This window comes from Bos mutus, chromosome 10 (genome assembly GCF_027580195.1).
Source record: "Bos mutus isolate GX-2022 chromosome 10, NWIPB_WYAK_1.1, whole genome shotgun sequence".
NCBI classification, from domain to species: Eukaryota; Metazoa; Chordata; class Mammalia; order Artiodactyla; family Bovidae; genus Bos; species Bos mutus.
Genome location: NC_091626.1, coordinates 17,114,003 through 17,129,534, shown reverse-complemented (window position 1 = coordinate 17,129,534; position 15,532 = coordinate 17,114,003). Strand labels below are relative to the sequence as shown.

Here is a 15,532-nt window from a genome sequence, read left to right as displayed (position 1 = left end):
TGTTATATAAGAAAGAAGAGTAAATAACCTTTGGACTAAATGGAATGGGGGAAATATTTCTAACTATCATCAATCCAGTGAACTGTAGAACAGTTCTTAATTGTGCAGCCTAATCTTTAAGGAATGTTTATGCTTCATGAGCTTTGCTTTCTGCTGTTCGCTCCATTTTCAGTTGGGGCTTGTCTTGGGTTTAGTAATGAGAATGGTGATAATTGTAGTGTACTGTGGAAGCCTTAAACTCATTGAGTTATGTACTTTAAATATGTACTGCTTTTTACATGTCAATTATACTTTAATAAAGTGGTTTAAAAAAGAGAGATTTTGGCTGTCTTATTCACTTCTATATCTCTGGTGCCATGCCTGACATATATTAGGTGCTTCATTGAAGTTTGTGTATGCAAATATGGAAGTTTTTATTTTTTTGATGTAAAGGACATCTAAGTTTCTGAGGCTTAAATTTTTAAAAGACACTTGCTTTTTACATCAAAGATTTATTTTCAGATGATTTGAGAAGTTGAAATTTCTTAATTAGTAGAAACCAGTGGACAGGTCTAACAAAAGAATTCTCTAATCATTCTGCAGCTAACTGCAATTGCCTTATACAGAATCCCATAATCTCCCAGTGACTCAGTTTCTGCATATATAATATGAGAATCAGTTAGCATTTCAATATGAGGAGGCTGAAGGAGTTAGTGGGGATAACACTATTCAGGGATTTGTAGACATGAGCATAGCCTGGTGTGCTACAGTCCATGAGGTTGCAAAGAGTCGGACATGACTAAGCAACTGAACAACAACAGGACATGAAGGAATTTGTTTTTCTCCTCCAAGAATAGGAAACTACTGAAAGATTTTCAGTGAGGTGGCAGAGGGCGTTTGAAAGGCAGTGGTGGTGGTGTGATTTGGTGTGCATTCTGAAAATCCCTTTGGCTACAGTGTGGAGAATACAAGGGAAGGGGCTGGAATGAATCTGGACAGACTGTTTAGGAAATTAATGCAGTAATCCTGGTGAAGGATGGTGTTGACTTGAAGTAGGGTGATGTTGATTGACATGGAGCTGAGCAGTTGGATTTGAATAATGGGGAGGTACTCATCTCACACGCTAGTAAAGTAATGCTCAAAATTCTCCAAGCCAGGCTTCAGCAATACGTGAACCGTGAACTTCCTGATGTTCAAGCTGGTTTTAGAAAAGGCAGAGAAACCTGAGATCAAATTGCCAACATCCCCTGGATCATCAAAAAAGCAAGAGAGTTCCAGAAAAACATCTATTTCTGCTTTATTGACTATGCCAAAGCCTTTGACTGTGTGGATCACAATAAACTGTGGAAAATTCTGAAAGAGATGGGAATACCAGACCACCTGACCAACCTCTTGAGAAACCTATATGCAGGTCAGGAAGCAACAGTTAGAACTGGACACGGAATAACAGACTGGTTCCAAACAGGAAAAGGAGTACGTCAAGGCTGTATACTGTCACCCTGCTTATTTAACTTATATGCAGAGTACATCGTAAGAAACTCTGGGCTGGAAGAAGCACAAGCTGGAATCAAGATGGCTGGGAGAACTATCAATAACCTCAGATATGCAGATGACACCACCCTTATGCCAGAAAGTGAAGAGGAACTCAAAAGCCTCTTGATGAAAGTGAAAGAAGAGAGTGAAAAAGTTGGCTTAAGGCTCAACATTCAGAAAACTAAGATCATGGTATCTGGCCCCATCACTTCATGGGAAATAGATGGGGAAACAGTGGAAACAGTGTCAGACTTTATTTTTTTGGGCTCCAAAATCACTGCAGATGGTGACTGCAGCCATGAAATTAAAAGACGCTTACTCCTTGGAAGGAAAGTTATGACCAACCTAGATAGCGTTTTGAAAAGCAGAGACATTATTTTGCCAACAAAGGTCCGTCTAGTCAAGGCTATGGTTTTTCCAGTGGTCATGTATGGATGTGAGAGTTGGACTGTGAAGAAAGCTGAGCGCCGAAGAATTGGTGCTTTTGAACTGTGGTGTTGGAGAAGACTCTTGAGAGTCCCTTGAACTTCAAGGAGATCCAACCAGTCCATTCTAAAGGTGATCAGTCCTGGGTGTTCTTTGGAAGGAATGATGCTAAAGTTGAAACTCCAGTACTTTGGCCACCTCATGCGAAGAGTTGACTCATTGGAAAAGACTCTGATGCTGGGAGGGATTGGGGGCAGGAGGAGAAGGGGACAACAGAGGATGAGATGACTGGATGGCATCACCGACTCGATGGACGTGAGTCTGAGTGAACTCCGGGAGTTGGTGATGGACAGGGAGGCCTGGCGTGCTACAATCCATGGGGTCGCAAAGAGTTGGACACGGCTGAGCGACTGAACTGAACTGAAAGTCTCTGAGATTTGGTGCCAGGGGAACAAGGAGGGTCTGGTGTCAAGACTCATCTCTATATTTCTGTCTTGTACAGCTAGATGGATAATAGTATCATTTACTGTGTTAGTGAAAGTTGGAGTAAGATCAAGTTTCAGGAGGAAGAACATGTTTATAGTTTGAAACATTGAGGTACTTTTAAGACACTGAAGAGGGATTGTCAAGAAGAAATTTGAATATGTGGGCCTGAAGCTTAGAGAAGCCTGGGTTGCAGATGTGTATATGGCAGTCGTATGTGAACAGATTTTTTAATTACAATATGATGAAGTGCTTTGTCTACAAGTTGTGTTTAATTTTCTAATTTGTGGTGTTATTTCAAACCTGGTGATTTTTCTACTCATCTTTTTTTTTTAATTTTAATTTTTTTAGAATGACAGAAAATATTTTACTAAAACATAAGATTTACAAAAGTTTCCAGACAAGCCACACAAAATGATCACAAGGTTTTTCTTGAAGGGAGAATTCTACACTTGACAGGAAGGTCACAGTGTTACTAATAAGGGCTGTGATATTTGTTTAATGTTTCCATTTTAGTTCAAATGATAGAGCTTGTCCATCTACAGTGTCTAAATAAAGTTAGACTTGGCTGGAGAGCATATTCTAAAAAACTGGCTAGCTGTTTTTACCCAATGCAGTTAGATCACCATAAGACGGGAGAAAGGAACACATTAAATAAACTAAAACTACCTTCTCCCTCACCAAAAAAAAGTATAACACCCGCACCCCTGCTGCTAACCCTGACCACCACCTTTATTCACAGTGCTTTCTATTTAAACCATGATGGGGGAAATGAGTAAAAGCAGAGAGGGGTCACTGCTTTTTAATGTTTCACAACATCCAGATAATACTTGTAGCCTCTACTCAGGCTTTACAACAGTGAATCAGGGCAAGACATAGACTTGCTAATGTGTATTTAATCACCAAAGGACTGAACCTGTCTAGGCTTTTATTCTGTAATGTTTTTAAGACTGTGTCCATTAAATGCAAACAAAAAAGGAAGACGTCTTGGCAGAACAGAAGTCATGCAGACTTGATGATCGGATCAATGTAAATATTATTCATGGCATATAGCCTAGTCCGTGCTCTAGCTGTTTCTATGGCTTGGGCTTCGTTGGCCTTCCAGTGCTCTTATACTGTTTGCTAATGGATTATCTGGTTTGGAAGCACTTAACAAAGCCAGGATCTATGGCAGAACTGTTCATATGGCAGTGCTGGGGACCACCTATTCAAAATATCTAAACATATTCTTCCCAGCTTGTCTACATTAGGATGATAAATTTTGGTTATAAAATGTACTTTAGGGGCTGTCATTGGGTACTCTTCTGGAAGGAATAGCTCAAGTTTAAAAGTCCCTCCCTCAAAGGGGGAATCCTGTGGGCCAGCAGCGACCACATGAAAATAACAGGCATTGCTTTTCTCTGGTTCTGCTTTATGCCAGGAACTGGTTCTGCCAGCAGATGCTGGGTTTCCTTGATAATCTTGTGGGGCAGCCCGGCCATCTTGTTAGATCCTGAGTTCGGCCTCTGATCTTGTCTCCCTACTCATCTTTTAGTAGGTAGTTTACTAAACTATCTACTTTTTTTCCTACAATTTTTTTTTTTTTCTGATTTTCTCTCTTTGGACTATTTCTATACCTTCCATGTAATTAATGTAGTATTACAGCAGGGAGAATCCCATAGACAGAGGAACCTGGCAGGCAACAGTCCATGGGGTCATAAAGAGTCAGACACAACTGAGCATCTGAGCATAGAACATAGATGGCAGTGTATTATGATTATTTGCATGTTTACATATGTATCTGTCTTTTTCATATTGTGAGAGCAATTGAAGAAAATAACTGGGTTTTATTCCTGTGAATTGCCTGAGGCCAGGTCTCATGTATGTTTTGTTCCCTATTTTATATCCTGCACCTGACTTGTGGCATAGCACATACCAAATGATAATGTGTATTTAAATCCTGAGTCGAGTATTTAAATATATCCCTTTACACATAATGCTTGGTAAATTTTTACTGAACAAAATAAATTATCCCATTTTCTGACAGTTATTCAGTATTTTAGAAATGAAAGACAAAACTCCTTTGCTGCTTCTCCTTATCTGTGTTAGCGGTTTTTGACTTGGAGTTCTTGGATTCCATATTTGTAGAGAGATCAGTGATCCTCCAAAAATAAATGTAAATTATTTTGATTATGTGCTTATATATACATTTAAAAAGAGTGTCCATTCCTTTCATCTCATTCTTGAAGGGGTCTGCGACACTAGAATGATCAACAACTGTGAATTAGTTTAGCATGTCTTTTTCTTGGTTTTAAGCAGTTTCTATGAAAGTTTTGTGGTAATCTGTGAAAGTTTTCTGTATGTTTCTCTTTTGGATAATGCATCTAAAATGGCCTTTAGGCTAAAACTGGTCTTTAAATAATATTACCTGTGACCTATTGAGTCTACCCCTTAAATATATAAATACTTTATATGAATTTGCATATATTTTAAAGTCTACTTGCTTATTTGCTTCTATAAAGTTCTTCTCAAGAGACCTTCTTTCCTAAATATTGAATAAATGAAGCAACTGTTGGACTCATTTATGTTTAAAAATCTTAACCAGACCTTTTAACAGAGAAGAAATTAGAGGTTAGTATACAAAATTTTTAGTAATTTTTTTCTGCGTGGTGGAATTTCTATTTTTATATGTAAAGTTAAATGTATTACAAATTTTCTACATTAGATATGTATTATGTAAACATTTTTAAAATTTCATTTAATTTCTGAAAAGTTATGAATTTGCAGTTGATGCTAGTATGAGGAAATCACTGTTGAAACTTTTAAGTGATTTTCTTTATGGTGATTTAGTGTTTAAAGGTATCATCTATTTAGGTCTACCTAGAATCTTTGTGTTAGAATGTTTTATTTATTCTCTAGAAACAACTGTATTTTGATTTTTAGATGTGTTGGCTTGGTACATTCTGAGTTTAATGAATAGCTTCTTTTCAAACAGTACAGTACTGAAGTACAGAAACATTTATTATAATATGTGGTAAATACTTAATGCTTTAAAAAAAAAACTGCTTCTTTTCAGAATCCTTTCATTCAGTAGCACAGGACTCATCTTGTAAGTATATGGCTGTGAATGAAAATGGCTTCATTTTAATCCAGAGAGGACTGAGTGGAAAGGATATACTGTGTTTCCTGCCAAATTAATGAATCAGTGAAGGGCCTTGGTGAGAGGCATGTTAAAAAATTTATACATCAACCACATTTATTGGACCAAGTGTCAAAAGTGCATGAACCAGAAGTTGAGAGAATAGTTTAGCCTAGTGAACCCCTGATGAACCTGTAACTCAGCTTTAACAATTATTGACCTGTGGTCAATCTCATTTCATCTCTATCTTCACCCTCTTAATTTTGTTTTTAAAAGTTTATTAATTAATGTAAATCATGGTAATGATATTGTGAGACTGCATTCCTTTTGTTTTCTTTTGAATTGTGGTAAAAAGCACAGACAGTTTACCATCTTAACCATTTTTAAGTGAACATGTCAGTCGTGTTAAGTATATTCACACTGTTGTGCAAATTATCATCAGAAAATTTTCACCTTATAAATCTAAAATACACCCATTAAATAACAACTCCCCATTTCCCTCTTTCCCCAGATCCATTCTATGTTTTGTTTCTCTGAATTTGACCACTTTGGATACCTCATAAGTGGAATCATAGAGTATTTGTCTTTGGAGGGCTGAAGTTTATTTCACTTAGCATAATGTCAAGATTCATCTGTGGTGTAATACGTGAAGAATTTCCTTCCTTTTTATGCCTGATTCCTATTCCATTGCACGTATATACCACATTTTGTTTATCAGTTCACCCATCAATGGACATTTGCGTTGCTTCCACCTCTTGGCTATTGTGAATAATGCTGCAGTGAACATGGGCGTGCAGATCCCTCTTTGAGACTCTACTTTCAATCCATTCAGATATATACCCAGAAAAAGGATTAGTGGATTGTGTGGTTCTATTTTTAATTTTTTGAGGAATCTTCATCTCGTTTTCTGTAGTGGTTACACTGTGTTCATTCCCACCAACTGTGGGAAGGGTTCAGATTTCTCTACCATCTATGGGAAGGGTTCAGATTTCTCCACATTCTTAGCAGAACTTACCATTTCCTAATTTTTTGATCGTAGCCATTCCAATGGGCGTGAAGTGATATCTTATTACGATTTGATTTGTATTTCTAATTTAAGGATGTTTAACATCTTTTTATATGCTTATTGGTCATTCATATATCATCTTTGGAGAAAGGTCTAATTTAACTCCTTTGCCCATTTTTAATTGGGTTATTTGTTTCTTTATAATTGAGTTACAGTTCTTTATATAGTCTCCTTATTAACTGTTTATCAGATACATGATTTGGAAATACTTTCTCATTCTTTGTCTTTCATACGGGAGTTTTTAAGTTGGATCTAGTTCCAGTTTTGCTTTTGTTGCCTGTGCTTTTGTTGTCATATATAAGAAATTACTGTTAAATCCAAAGTCATAAAGCTTTTCCCTGTATTTTCTTTTAGGAGTTTTATGTTTGAATGTTAAATTTAGGTCTTTAAATTTAGTCTTTAATCATTTTGAATTAAGTTTTCTATATGGTGTAAGGTAAGGGTCCATCTTCATTCTTTTGCACGTGGATATCCAGTTTTCTCAACAGAAATTGTTGAAGAGACTGTCCTTTCACCGTCAACTGGTCTTACACCCTTGTTGAAGATCATTTGACCTTATATATTAGGGTTTATTTCTGGTCCTTTATTCTACTTCATAGATCTGTGCTGTGTGTGTTCTTAGTCGCTCAGTTGTGTCTGACTCTTAGCCACCCCATGGACTGTAGCCCACCAGGCTCCTCTGTTCATGGGGATCTGCAGGCAAGAATACTGGAGTGGGTTGCCATGTCCTCCTCCAGGGGATCTTCCCAACCCAGGGATCAAACCCAGGTCTCCTGCATTGCAGGCGGATTCTTTACTGTCTGAGCCCCCAGGGAAGCCCAATGAGCTATGTATCTGTTCTCATGACAGTACCATACTGTTTTGATTACTGTAACCTTGTAGCATGCTTTGAAATCAGAACATGTGAGACCTCAAACTTTTTCAAGATTATTTGGCTATTTAGGTTCCCTTGAAAGTCAATATGAATTTTAAGATAAATTTTTCTATTTCTGAAAAAAAAAATGCCTTTGGAATTTTGATAGAGATTATATTGAATCTGTGAATTGCTTTGAGTAGTATTGACATTAATGATAGTAAATCTTCCAGTCTAACATGAACTGTCTTTTCATTTATTTGTTATCTTCTCTAATTTCTTTCAGCAATGTTTTGTAGTTTTTGGTATACAAGTCTTTCACTTTATTGGTTTAGTCCTAATTATTGTATTATTTTTGATGCTATTGTAAGTGGAATTGTTTTCTTAGTTTCATTTCTGGATTACTCCTTGTTAGTGTATATAGAAGCATAATTGTTGTGTGTTGCTTTTTTATCCTGTAATTGTGCTGAATTCATTGATTAGGTCTAAATTTTTTATTCTTGTGGAATTTTTAGGATTTTCTGCATATAACATCAAGTTCCCAGGTGGCTCAATGATAAAGAATCTGCCTGCCAATACAGGAGACCTGGGTTCAATCCTTGGTCAGGAAGATCCCCTGGAGAAGGAAATGGCAACCCACTCCAGGATTCATTCCTGGGAAATCCCATGGACAGAGGAGCCTGGCGGGCTACAGTCCATGGGGTTGCAAAAGAGTCAGATATAACTTAACAACTGAACAACAAAGAGCAACATATACCATCATGTCGTCTGCAAACAGAATAATTTTACTTCTCCCTTTCCAATTTGAATGCCTTTTGTTTCCTTTTTTTGTCTAATTGTTCTGGGTAGAACTTCTAATACTTTGTTGAATAAAAATAGTGATAGTGAGCATCCTTATTTTGTTCCTGATGGTAGAGGAAGTGTTTCACCATTGGATATGATGATACCTATGTGCTTTTCACATATAACTATTATTATGTTGAGGTAATTTCCTTCTTTTTTTATGATTTAGTTATCTTTGGCTTTGCTGGGTCTTCATTGCTGTATGGGCTTTTCTCTAGTTGCAGTGTAAGGGCTTCTCATCGCCATGGCTTCTCTTGTGAGCACGGGCATGCAGGATTCAGTAGTTGTGGCTCCTGGGCTCTAGAGCATGAGCTCAATAGTTGTGGCATATAGGCTTAGTTGCTTCATGGCCATGTGGGATTTTCCCAGACCAGGGATTGAATCCATGTCTCCTGCATTGGTATATGTGGTGTCATGGTGTATAATCCTTTCCATGTGCTGTTGAATTCAGTCTGTTCCCCTGATTATTTTGATTATTTTTGAAGTAAATACCAGAAATAGGAAGTAGGCTAATAAATGGGTAAACATATGATATGCTGGCAGATACTGGTAAGTATTATGAAGATGGATGAACCAGGGCCGAAAGATAAAGAGCGGCAAGGCTAGCATGGGGCTAGTGCTGTAGATACAGTATTTGAGAAGTTCTCTGAGGAAGTGGTATTTAAGAACTAGAATGAAGGTAAGGGAAGAACCTTATTGGCACAGGGGACAGCAGAGGTGGGAATTTGTCTTGAGCTCTTGGGAAATAGCTGAGAAGGAGAGAGAGAGTAGGAAAAGGAGATTGAGAAACAGAGGAGGTTCAGGATATCCACAGTGTAGGAGGGTCCATCATCCTGTCTCCTGAGCCTTAGTTATTACAGAAGACAGCTCCATATATAGCTGTTATTACTCCTTGCAGATTTCCCCCTTTCTTTCTATTTGCTTTGCCTTTGCTGTCCTATTTCTAGAAAGGATGTGCTTGCTTTGTTAACCAAAGGATGGGGCCTGAGTTCTATCCCACCCAGATTTCCTCTGAAGAAGGGTGAAATGGAGTGGGCAGAGTCTCTGGGTCCAGCCAAGAATCCATTGTGATGTCTAACGTGATTTGGGGGGAAAAAAAAGTTGTTTCAAAAATAATACATGATGGCATATGATCTTATATATCTCAGAATATGTGCCTAATATTTCGCATGGTAGAAAATGGCTTTCTTGATGATATTCGTAACAGAGTTTAGCTGGCGGCATGCTCTGCAGTGTAGCCCTTGCCTCCTTCCTGTACACAGTTGTATTGGGCGGTTTTTCATTCCCATGGAATGGTTTTCCCAAATCTGACTTTTTGGAGGAAGTGTAAATTACTCTTGTGCCAATGCGGGAACTAGAACAGAAACAATCCCTGGAGCTTGTGGAAATTTGTCACCGTCCTTGATAATGTAAGGGATGTTGTAGTACAAGCAGGTAAAACATCAGGAGGAGGACGTGGAGAGGTTGTTTACTTTGTCCCCAAGTGGAGTTTTATTTACAGTCTAGCTCAGTGGTTAATATGCATTTGCTTCCTTTAATATTTAATCATCTTATTTGTTTTTTAAAATCCCTGAATCCAGATAATTTGATTTTCCACTGATAAAATATTTACTTGCTATATCAGGCAGGGTGCTAAACTTGGAAATTAAGAGCAGTGAGTTAAATTTAAAATTTGTTGAAAAGTATTCATCATAATGCAGACTATTTAATGTCTTGGCAGTGCCTCGCTCTTCTCATTTAACATGTTAGGAGACAGACTGGCAGCAGTTGTAAGCTGAAACCTGGTTGCATGCAGAATGAGACTGAGGGGGTACAAGGAAAATGGAGAAAAATCTGAAAATGTTTCTTTGTGTGTGTGTTTCCTTAAAGTGTGATTCTATTTGCCAAAAATAGAATTTTATATTCTGTTTATCAAGGTTATTATAACTTCTGTTTAGACAATCCTAAGACTGAAACGGGTTTAAAATGTTTTTTTGTGGGAATAACCAAATTTGTCTGTTAACAATATTGTTGTAATGTCACGCAAGTTGCTTTGATATAAAAAGCATGTTTTACAATGTGTTTGAGTCATTTTTCCCTCGCAGACCTTAGGTTTATTACTCAGAGGAGAAGCATGCATTTATAGTATATTCTTAGCTGCTCTTCTCTATCCATCACTCAGCTGTCAAGGCCTATGGAATCTAAAATAGATCCTGACCAATGGGAGACAGTCTACACGCTGTTTATGGGATGATTCGGATGTGGACAGCTTTATTGTGCACAGACGCTGGTCTGTGTCGCAGTGTTGAGGCGGCAGGATGTAGAGTGCTGTTCAAGCTTTCCAGTGGAGTCCCCGAAAAGGGAAGGCAGAGAAAGACAGCTTCTAAATAACAAATAGGAGGAGTTACAGTACCTGACTTGGGGCTGCTCTTAATCAAGTGCTGCCGCTGCAAGGAAGATAATTTTCAAGCGTTATGAAGGCGGAGAAGGATTCCGAAGACGAAGAAAATATCCTTAGAGATCCAAGCTAAGTGTAGTGCAGCATGAAGATTGCAGAACAGGAAGAGTTCTAAGAAGAAGGACTGAGTCACTAGTTAGGAGTTTCTCTGAGGGCTCGCTTTGTGAGCCACAGTGATTTGTAACTTAATGCGAACTAATTTGCTGTTAGCAACAAGAAACTAAATCCTGTCTATGATGAGCTGTTGGTTTTCTTGTGCTCCTAAGAACAGAGTAGGTATCCCTGTAGTCAGTGAAACAAAAGCGTCTTGGCCAGGCTTTCTGAACTGTATTCTTTTAAAACGTACTACTTTTTTTAAAAATTTGGTTTCTTTGTCTTACTCTGTTCTCTCTAGTTTATTTGATTAGCAGGCTGGGGCTAGTGATCGAAAACAAAAGTGCTTGTTTCTTTTTCTGGATTGAAAAAGCTCATAATAGAATTTTAGTAATTGAGCAGTATTTCTGTTAACTGACAGTGGACCAAAGTGCTTGGTAGAGAAGAACTGAAAATCACAGGATTAATACCAGACTTTAATCTCATTTAGTTATCTTTTAAAGAGCCTTACCTTGGGATTTTGCAATTGCTCTAGTGTTTTAGATAGCTCCTTTCTCCACCGGCTAGTTTACTTGGAAATAAAATTGGGATTGTTCTAACTGCAAGGGTAAACTAATCAATTTAGAGCAAGGGTTTGTTTGCTAAACGTGACTTAATCCCTTAGGCATTTGAAAACACAAAAGCCTGCATCTACTACCACTCCCCAAATTAGAGCCAGTACACTGATTGTTTTGTTTTAAAGCTAAAGAAAGGGGAAGCTGAAAATGTTGTTTAGACTGAGGCAGTAAGTAGGGCTCCTAGGACTCGTATCATAGTTGATAGTTTGAACTTTTCAAGTTAGAAGGAAGTAGTTCATCTCCAAATTTGACTGCAGACAACAATTCTGAAGTCTGTGTAGATACTTGAACCAGATTCCATTGAAATGTTACATTTCATTGGTGGGTTAAAATTTTAATATATCTGTCTTTTTTCATATTCAGTTTTTATATTTTTCACTTCAAGTATTTAATGAATACATTACTTATTTAGCTAGAAGATTGGTTACTTTTTTGTTTTGTTTTAGAGAAGAGTGGATATAAAATAATCCTGTTGATCAAACATTTGCTTTATATAAGGTGATTCATTTTTTTCCTCCAGAGATTTGTTATTGTATTTGTGGACATAGGAATTGCTTTGTAAGTTAAGTGAAAGATGTGTACATTGTTTTTTGTTCTAAAAATGATATTGAACTTAGCAAAGAAGAATTTAGCAATAAGTTTACTGTACAGAATTTTAAAAGGCTAAAACCTTACTTGTTTAAATAATGTATATTTTAGTTCTGAGTAATACATTTCTACTTACTAAGAAAAGGTTAAAGTTATTGGCTTCAGAATATCTAATATCTTGAATGTATTTTCTTCAATTAAAACTTGATAACTTTGATATAATTAAAATATATATCATTTGATATGTTTTTCTATTTTTTAAAAAATTGCCTTTAATGTTCCTTTGAAATACATATGCACTGTTTTTGTTGAAATCAAACATTTTTTTTTTAATAAAAAGCAGTATATGTTGAATGTAAAGAAGCAAGAAAATGAAAGTCATCTCTGATCCTATAATTTTAGGGTTTTTAAGTAGTTAATATTTTTAGAGCTTTTAAAAAAATAATCTGTGTATATGTTTCTTTTTATCCTAATATATAAGCATAATGGATTGCTTTTCTAATTGCATGTATGTGTGTACAGTTTGCTTCTATAATTATATTTGCAGTAGTACCTTTTAAGCAACTGATGCTGAGGGGAGAGGGGTGAGTGTTCTTAAATGTGTACAGAATTCCACTGCCGCTAAAGGTCTTGGGCGATAGGTAACCAGGGCCAATTTCAAAAGCATGAATTACAGAGTAGGAAACAAGCGCACTGCTTTGGGAAGTCATGAGAAGTCAGAATTGGGCTTGGCCTCTTAAGTCGTTTAATATCCCTGGAGCCTTGATTTTTCTCACCTGTTAAATGGAGGTGATAAATCTAGTTGACTAGGGTTGTTCCAGTAATTTATACCTGGCACATGGTAGGTATTCAACAGTTAATTCCTTTCCTTTCTTTGCTCCGAAGGCAAAGAAAACAGGGCAGAAAACATGAGAAACCCCCTTTTTCTCAAATATATAATATATAAAATATTTCTTGTATATTGTGTGTTTTGGAAAGGCTCTTTTCATCAAGTTAGAATAGCGAGGAGAAAGGAATTTGAGACACATTTGACAACCGAATGATGCATTAGACAGCACTGTTTCCCTTCTCGTTCCCTCTTTGGAGAGCCTTTCTAATACAGTATGTAGTGTGCTATGTTTACTTTTTTTTCCTTTGTTGTAGCAAGCAGCAGATTGGAACAAATACGATGACCGATTGATGAAAGCAGCAGAAAGGGGAGATGTAGAAAAAGTGTCCTCAATCCTTGCTAAAAAGGGAGTCAATCCAGGCAAGCTAGATGTAGAAGGCAGATCTGCGTGAGTATTACTGGTGGTAATTCTCTCCAGGGGACACCCTTGGCATACAAATGAAATTTGTGGATTACGGTTATCAACATGCAATTTAAAAAGTCTTTATCAAAACCCACACTCTAAAATCTTTCAGACATGACTTTCATCAATTTGGACTAATAATTGTCCTCAATATGAAAGATTTTCAAAGTGAGAGAGAGACTACTAGAATACTACCCAGCGGTCTAGTTGTTTGGGCCCTATGGCAAATCACAGCCTGGGTTATTTGGTGCAGTTTTGTTTATAAGCTTTTTTTTAATATTCCTTATCATGTTTGATCCTCACAGTGGTCTTCTGAAAGAAGTTTACAGAGGCTAAATAACTTGGTGTCTAGTCTCATTAAAATTCACAGCCTGGGGTATAAACCCAAGTTTTCTATTTTGGAAGAGTTCTATAAATTACTTTGCCTTTCCCCCTTAACCCCAATCCATTTTTCTATTGGGGTAATTAATTTAAATGAAGACGTCTAGGACAATAGAGAGGCAGAATAACTGGTGTGACTTAGGGAGATACAGGCAGTGATCCTGCCCTTTTGTGTTACTGAAGGCTGCTGGCTTGTCTATATGCTTATAAACCAGGTATCTTTTCTCCCACCGCTTCCTAGTCTTCATTATTTCCCTTGATGTTGAGGATAGGGAGCGGTTGGGTTAAAGGGTAGATCTAGATTCTGTTCCTATCTTCTATAAATACAGCAATTCAAACCTTATCTGGGAAACCTTCCAAAGTTAGAGGTGAAAAGTCTCATTTCCTTAAATTCCTCTCTGCCTTATACTTGCATGAGTTTTTTTTTTTAGAGAGTTTTTTTTTTTTTTTTTAATTCTAGAAACCAGATACTAAATATAGAAATGAATATTAGGAAGTGAATAGTTAATGTTTGATGTAGAATGCTTAGATACATAAATATAATAAAAATAGCAGAGCATGACTTTAAGTTACTTATAAGAGCATTGAAGTTTGAGAAGTCCCAATTTTTTGTACTGTTTCAGTTTTGTAAAGTAGGCAATTTGATGGCTGCAGAAACTGGTTATTTTGAGTCCTGCTTCTATTTTTGCTAAATTTTAAGCCATTTATAGGGCTCACAGTATAAATAGTAAAAATTTAATATCAAAACTGTTTTTTGTATTTTTTCCCCCAAGTGCCATGATGTTAAGAGTTCAAAGGATCTTCTTTGTGATGAAAATCTTCAGTGAAACCTTATTTCTTCAGTTTTGTCTGCCCATGCTTTGCATGTTTTGAATGAATGGTTACTTGAGATTTTGTTCAGACTTTTTTGATCAAAGGTTCAGTTTTGAGGGAAATTACTTATATTAATCAGATCAGATCAGATCAGATCAGTCGCTCAGTCGTGTCCGACTCTTTGCGAACCCATGAATCGCAGCACACCAGGCCTCCCTGTCCATCACCAACTCCCGGAGTTCACTCAGACTCACGTCCATCGAGTCAGTGATGCCATCCAGCCATCTCATCCTCTGTCGTCCCCTTCTCCTCTTGCCCCCAATCCCTCCCAGCATCAGAGTCTTTTCCAATAAGTCAACTCTTTGCATGAGGTGGCCAAAGTACTGGAGTTTCAGCTTTAGCATCATTCCTTCCAAAGAAATCCCAGGGCTGATCTCCTTCAGAATGGACTGGTTGGATCTCCTTGCAGTCCAAGGGACTCTCAAGAGTCTTCTCCAACACCACAGTTCAAAAGCACCAATTCTTCGGCGCTCAGCCTTCTTCACAGTCCAACTCTCACATCCATACATGACCACAGGAAAAACCATAGCCTTGACTAGATGAACCTTTGTTGGCAAAGTAATGTCTCTGCTTTTGAATATCCTATCTAGGTTGGTCATAACTTTCCTTCCAAGGAGTAAGTGTCTTTTAATTTTATGGCTGCAGTCACCATCTGCAGTGATATTGGAGCCCAAAAAAGTAAAGTCTGACACTTTTTCCACTGTTTCCCCATCTATTTCCCATGAAGTAATGGGACCGGATGCCATGATCTTCGTTTTCTGAATGTTGAGCCTTAAGCCAACTTTTTCTCTCTCCACTTTCACTTTCATCAAGAGGCTTTTGAGTTCCTCTTCACTTTCTGGCATAAGGGTGGTGTCATCTGCATATCTGAGGTTATTGATAGTTCTCCCGGCAATCTTGATTCCAGCTTGTGTTTCTTCCAGTCCAGCGTTTCTCATGATGTACTCTGC

At 37.4% G+C, this 15,532-nt stretch overlaps 1 protein-coding gene and 1 pseudogene across 4 annotated transcripts in view; one reads left to right on the top strand and one right to left on the bottom strand.

Moving 5' to 3' along the window:
• UACA (uveal autoantigen with coiled-coil domains and ankyrin repeats) overlaps positions 1-15,532 on the top strand; it is an 87,121-nt gene that overhangs the window by 32,570 nt on the left and 39,019 nt on the right. For 2 of the 4 annotated variants that reach the window (XM_070377362.1, XM_070377365.1), the window contains exon 2: positions 13,180-13,313. In XM_070377362.1, coding sequence (XP_070233463.1) covers positions 13,180-13,313 — 134 coding nt within the window. Of the gene's footprint in view, positions 1-10,575; positions 11,011-11,061; positions 11,770-13,179; positions 13,314-15,532 lie in introns of those variants that run through there. The other 2 variants (XM_070377363.1, XM_070377364.1) reach the window with 2 other exon arrangements.
• Positions 3,424-4,125, bottom strand: LOC102272646 (ubiquitin-conjugating enzyme E2 N-like; annotated as a pseudogene).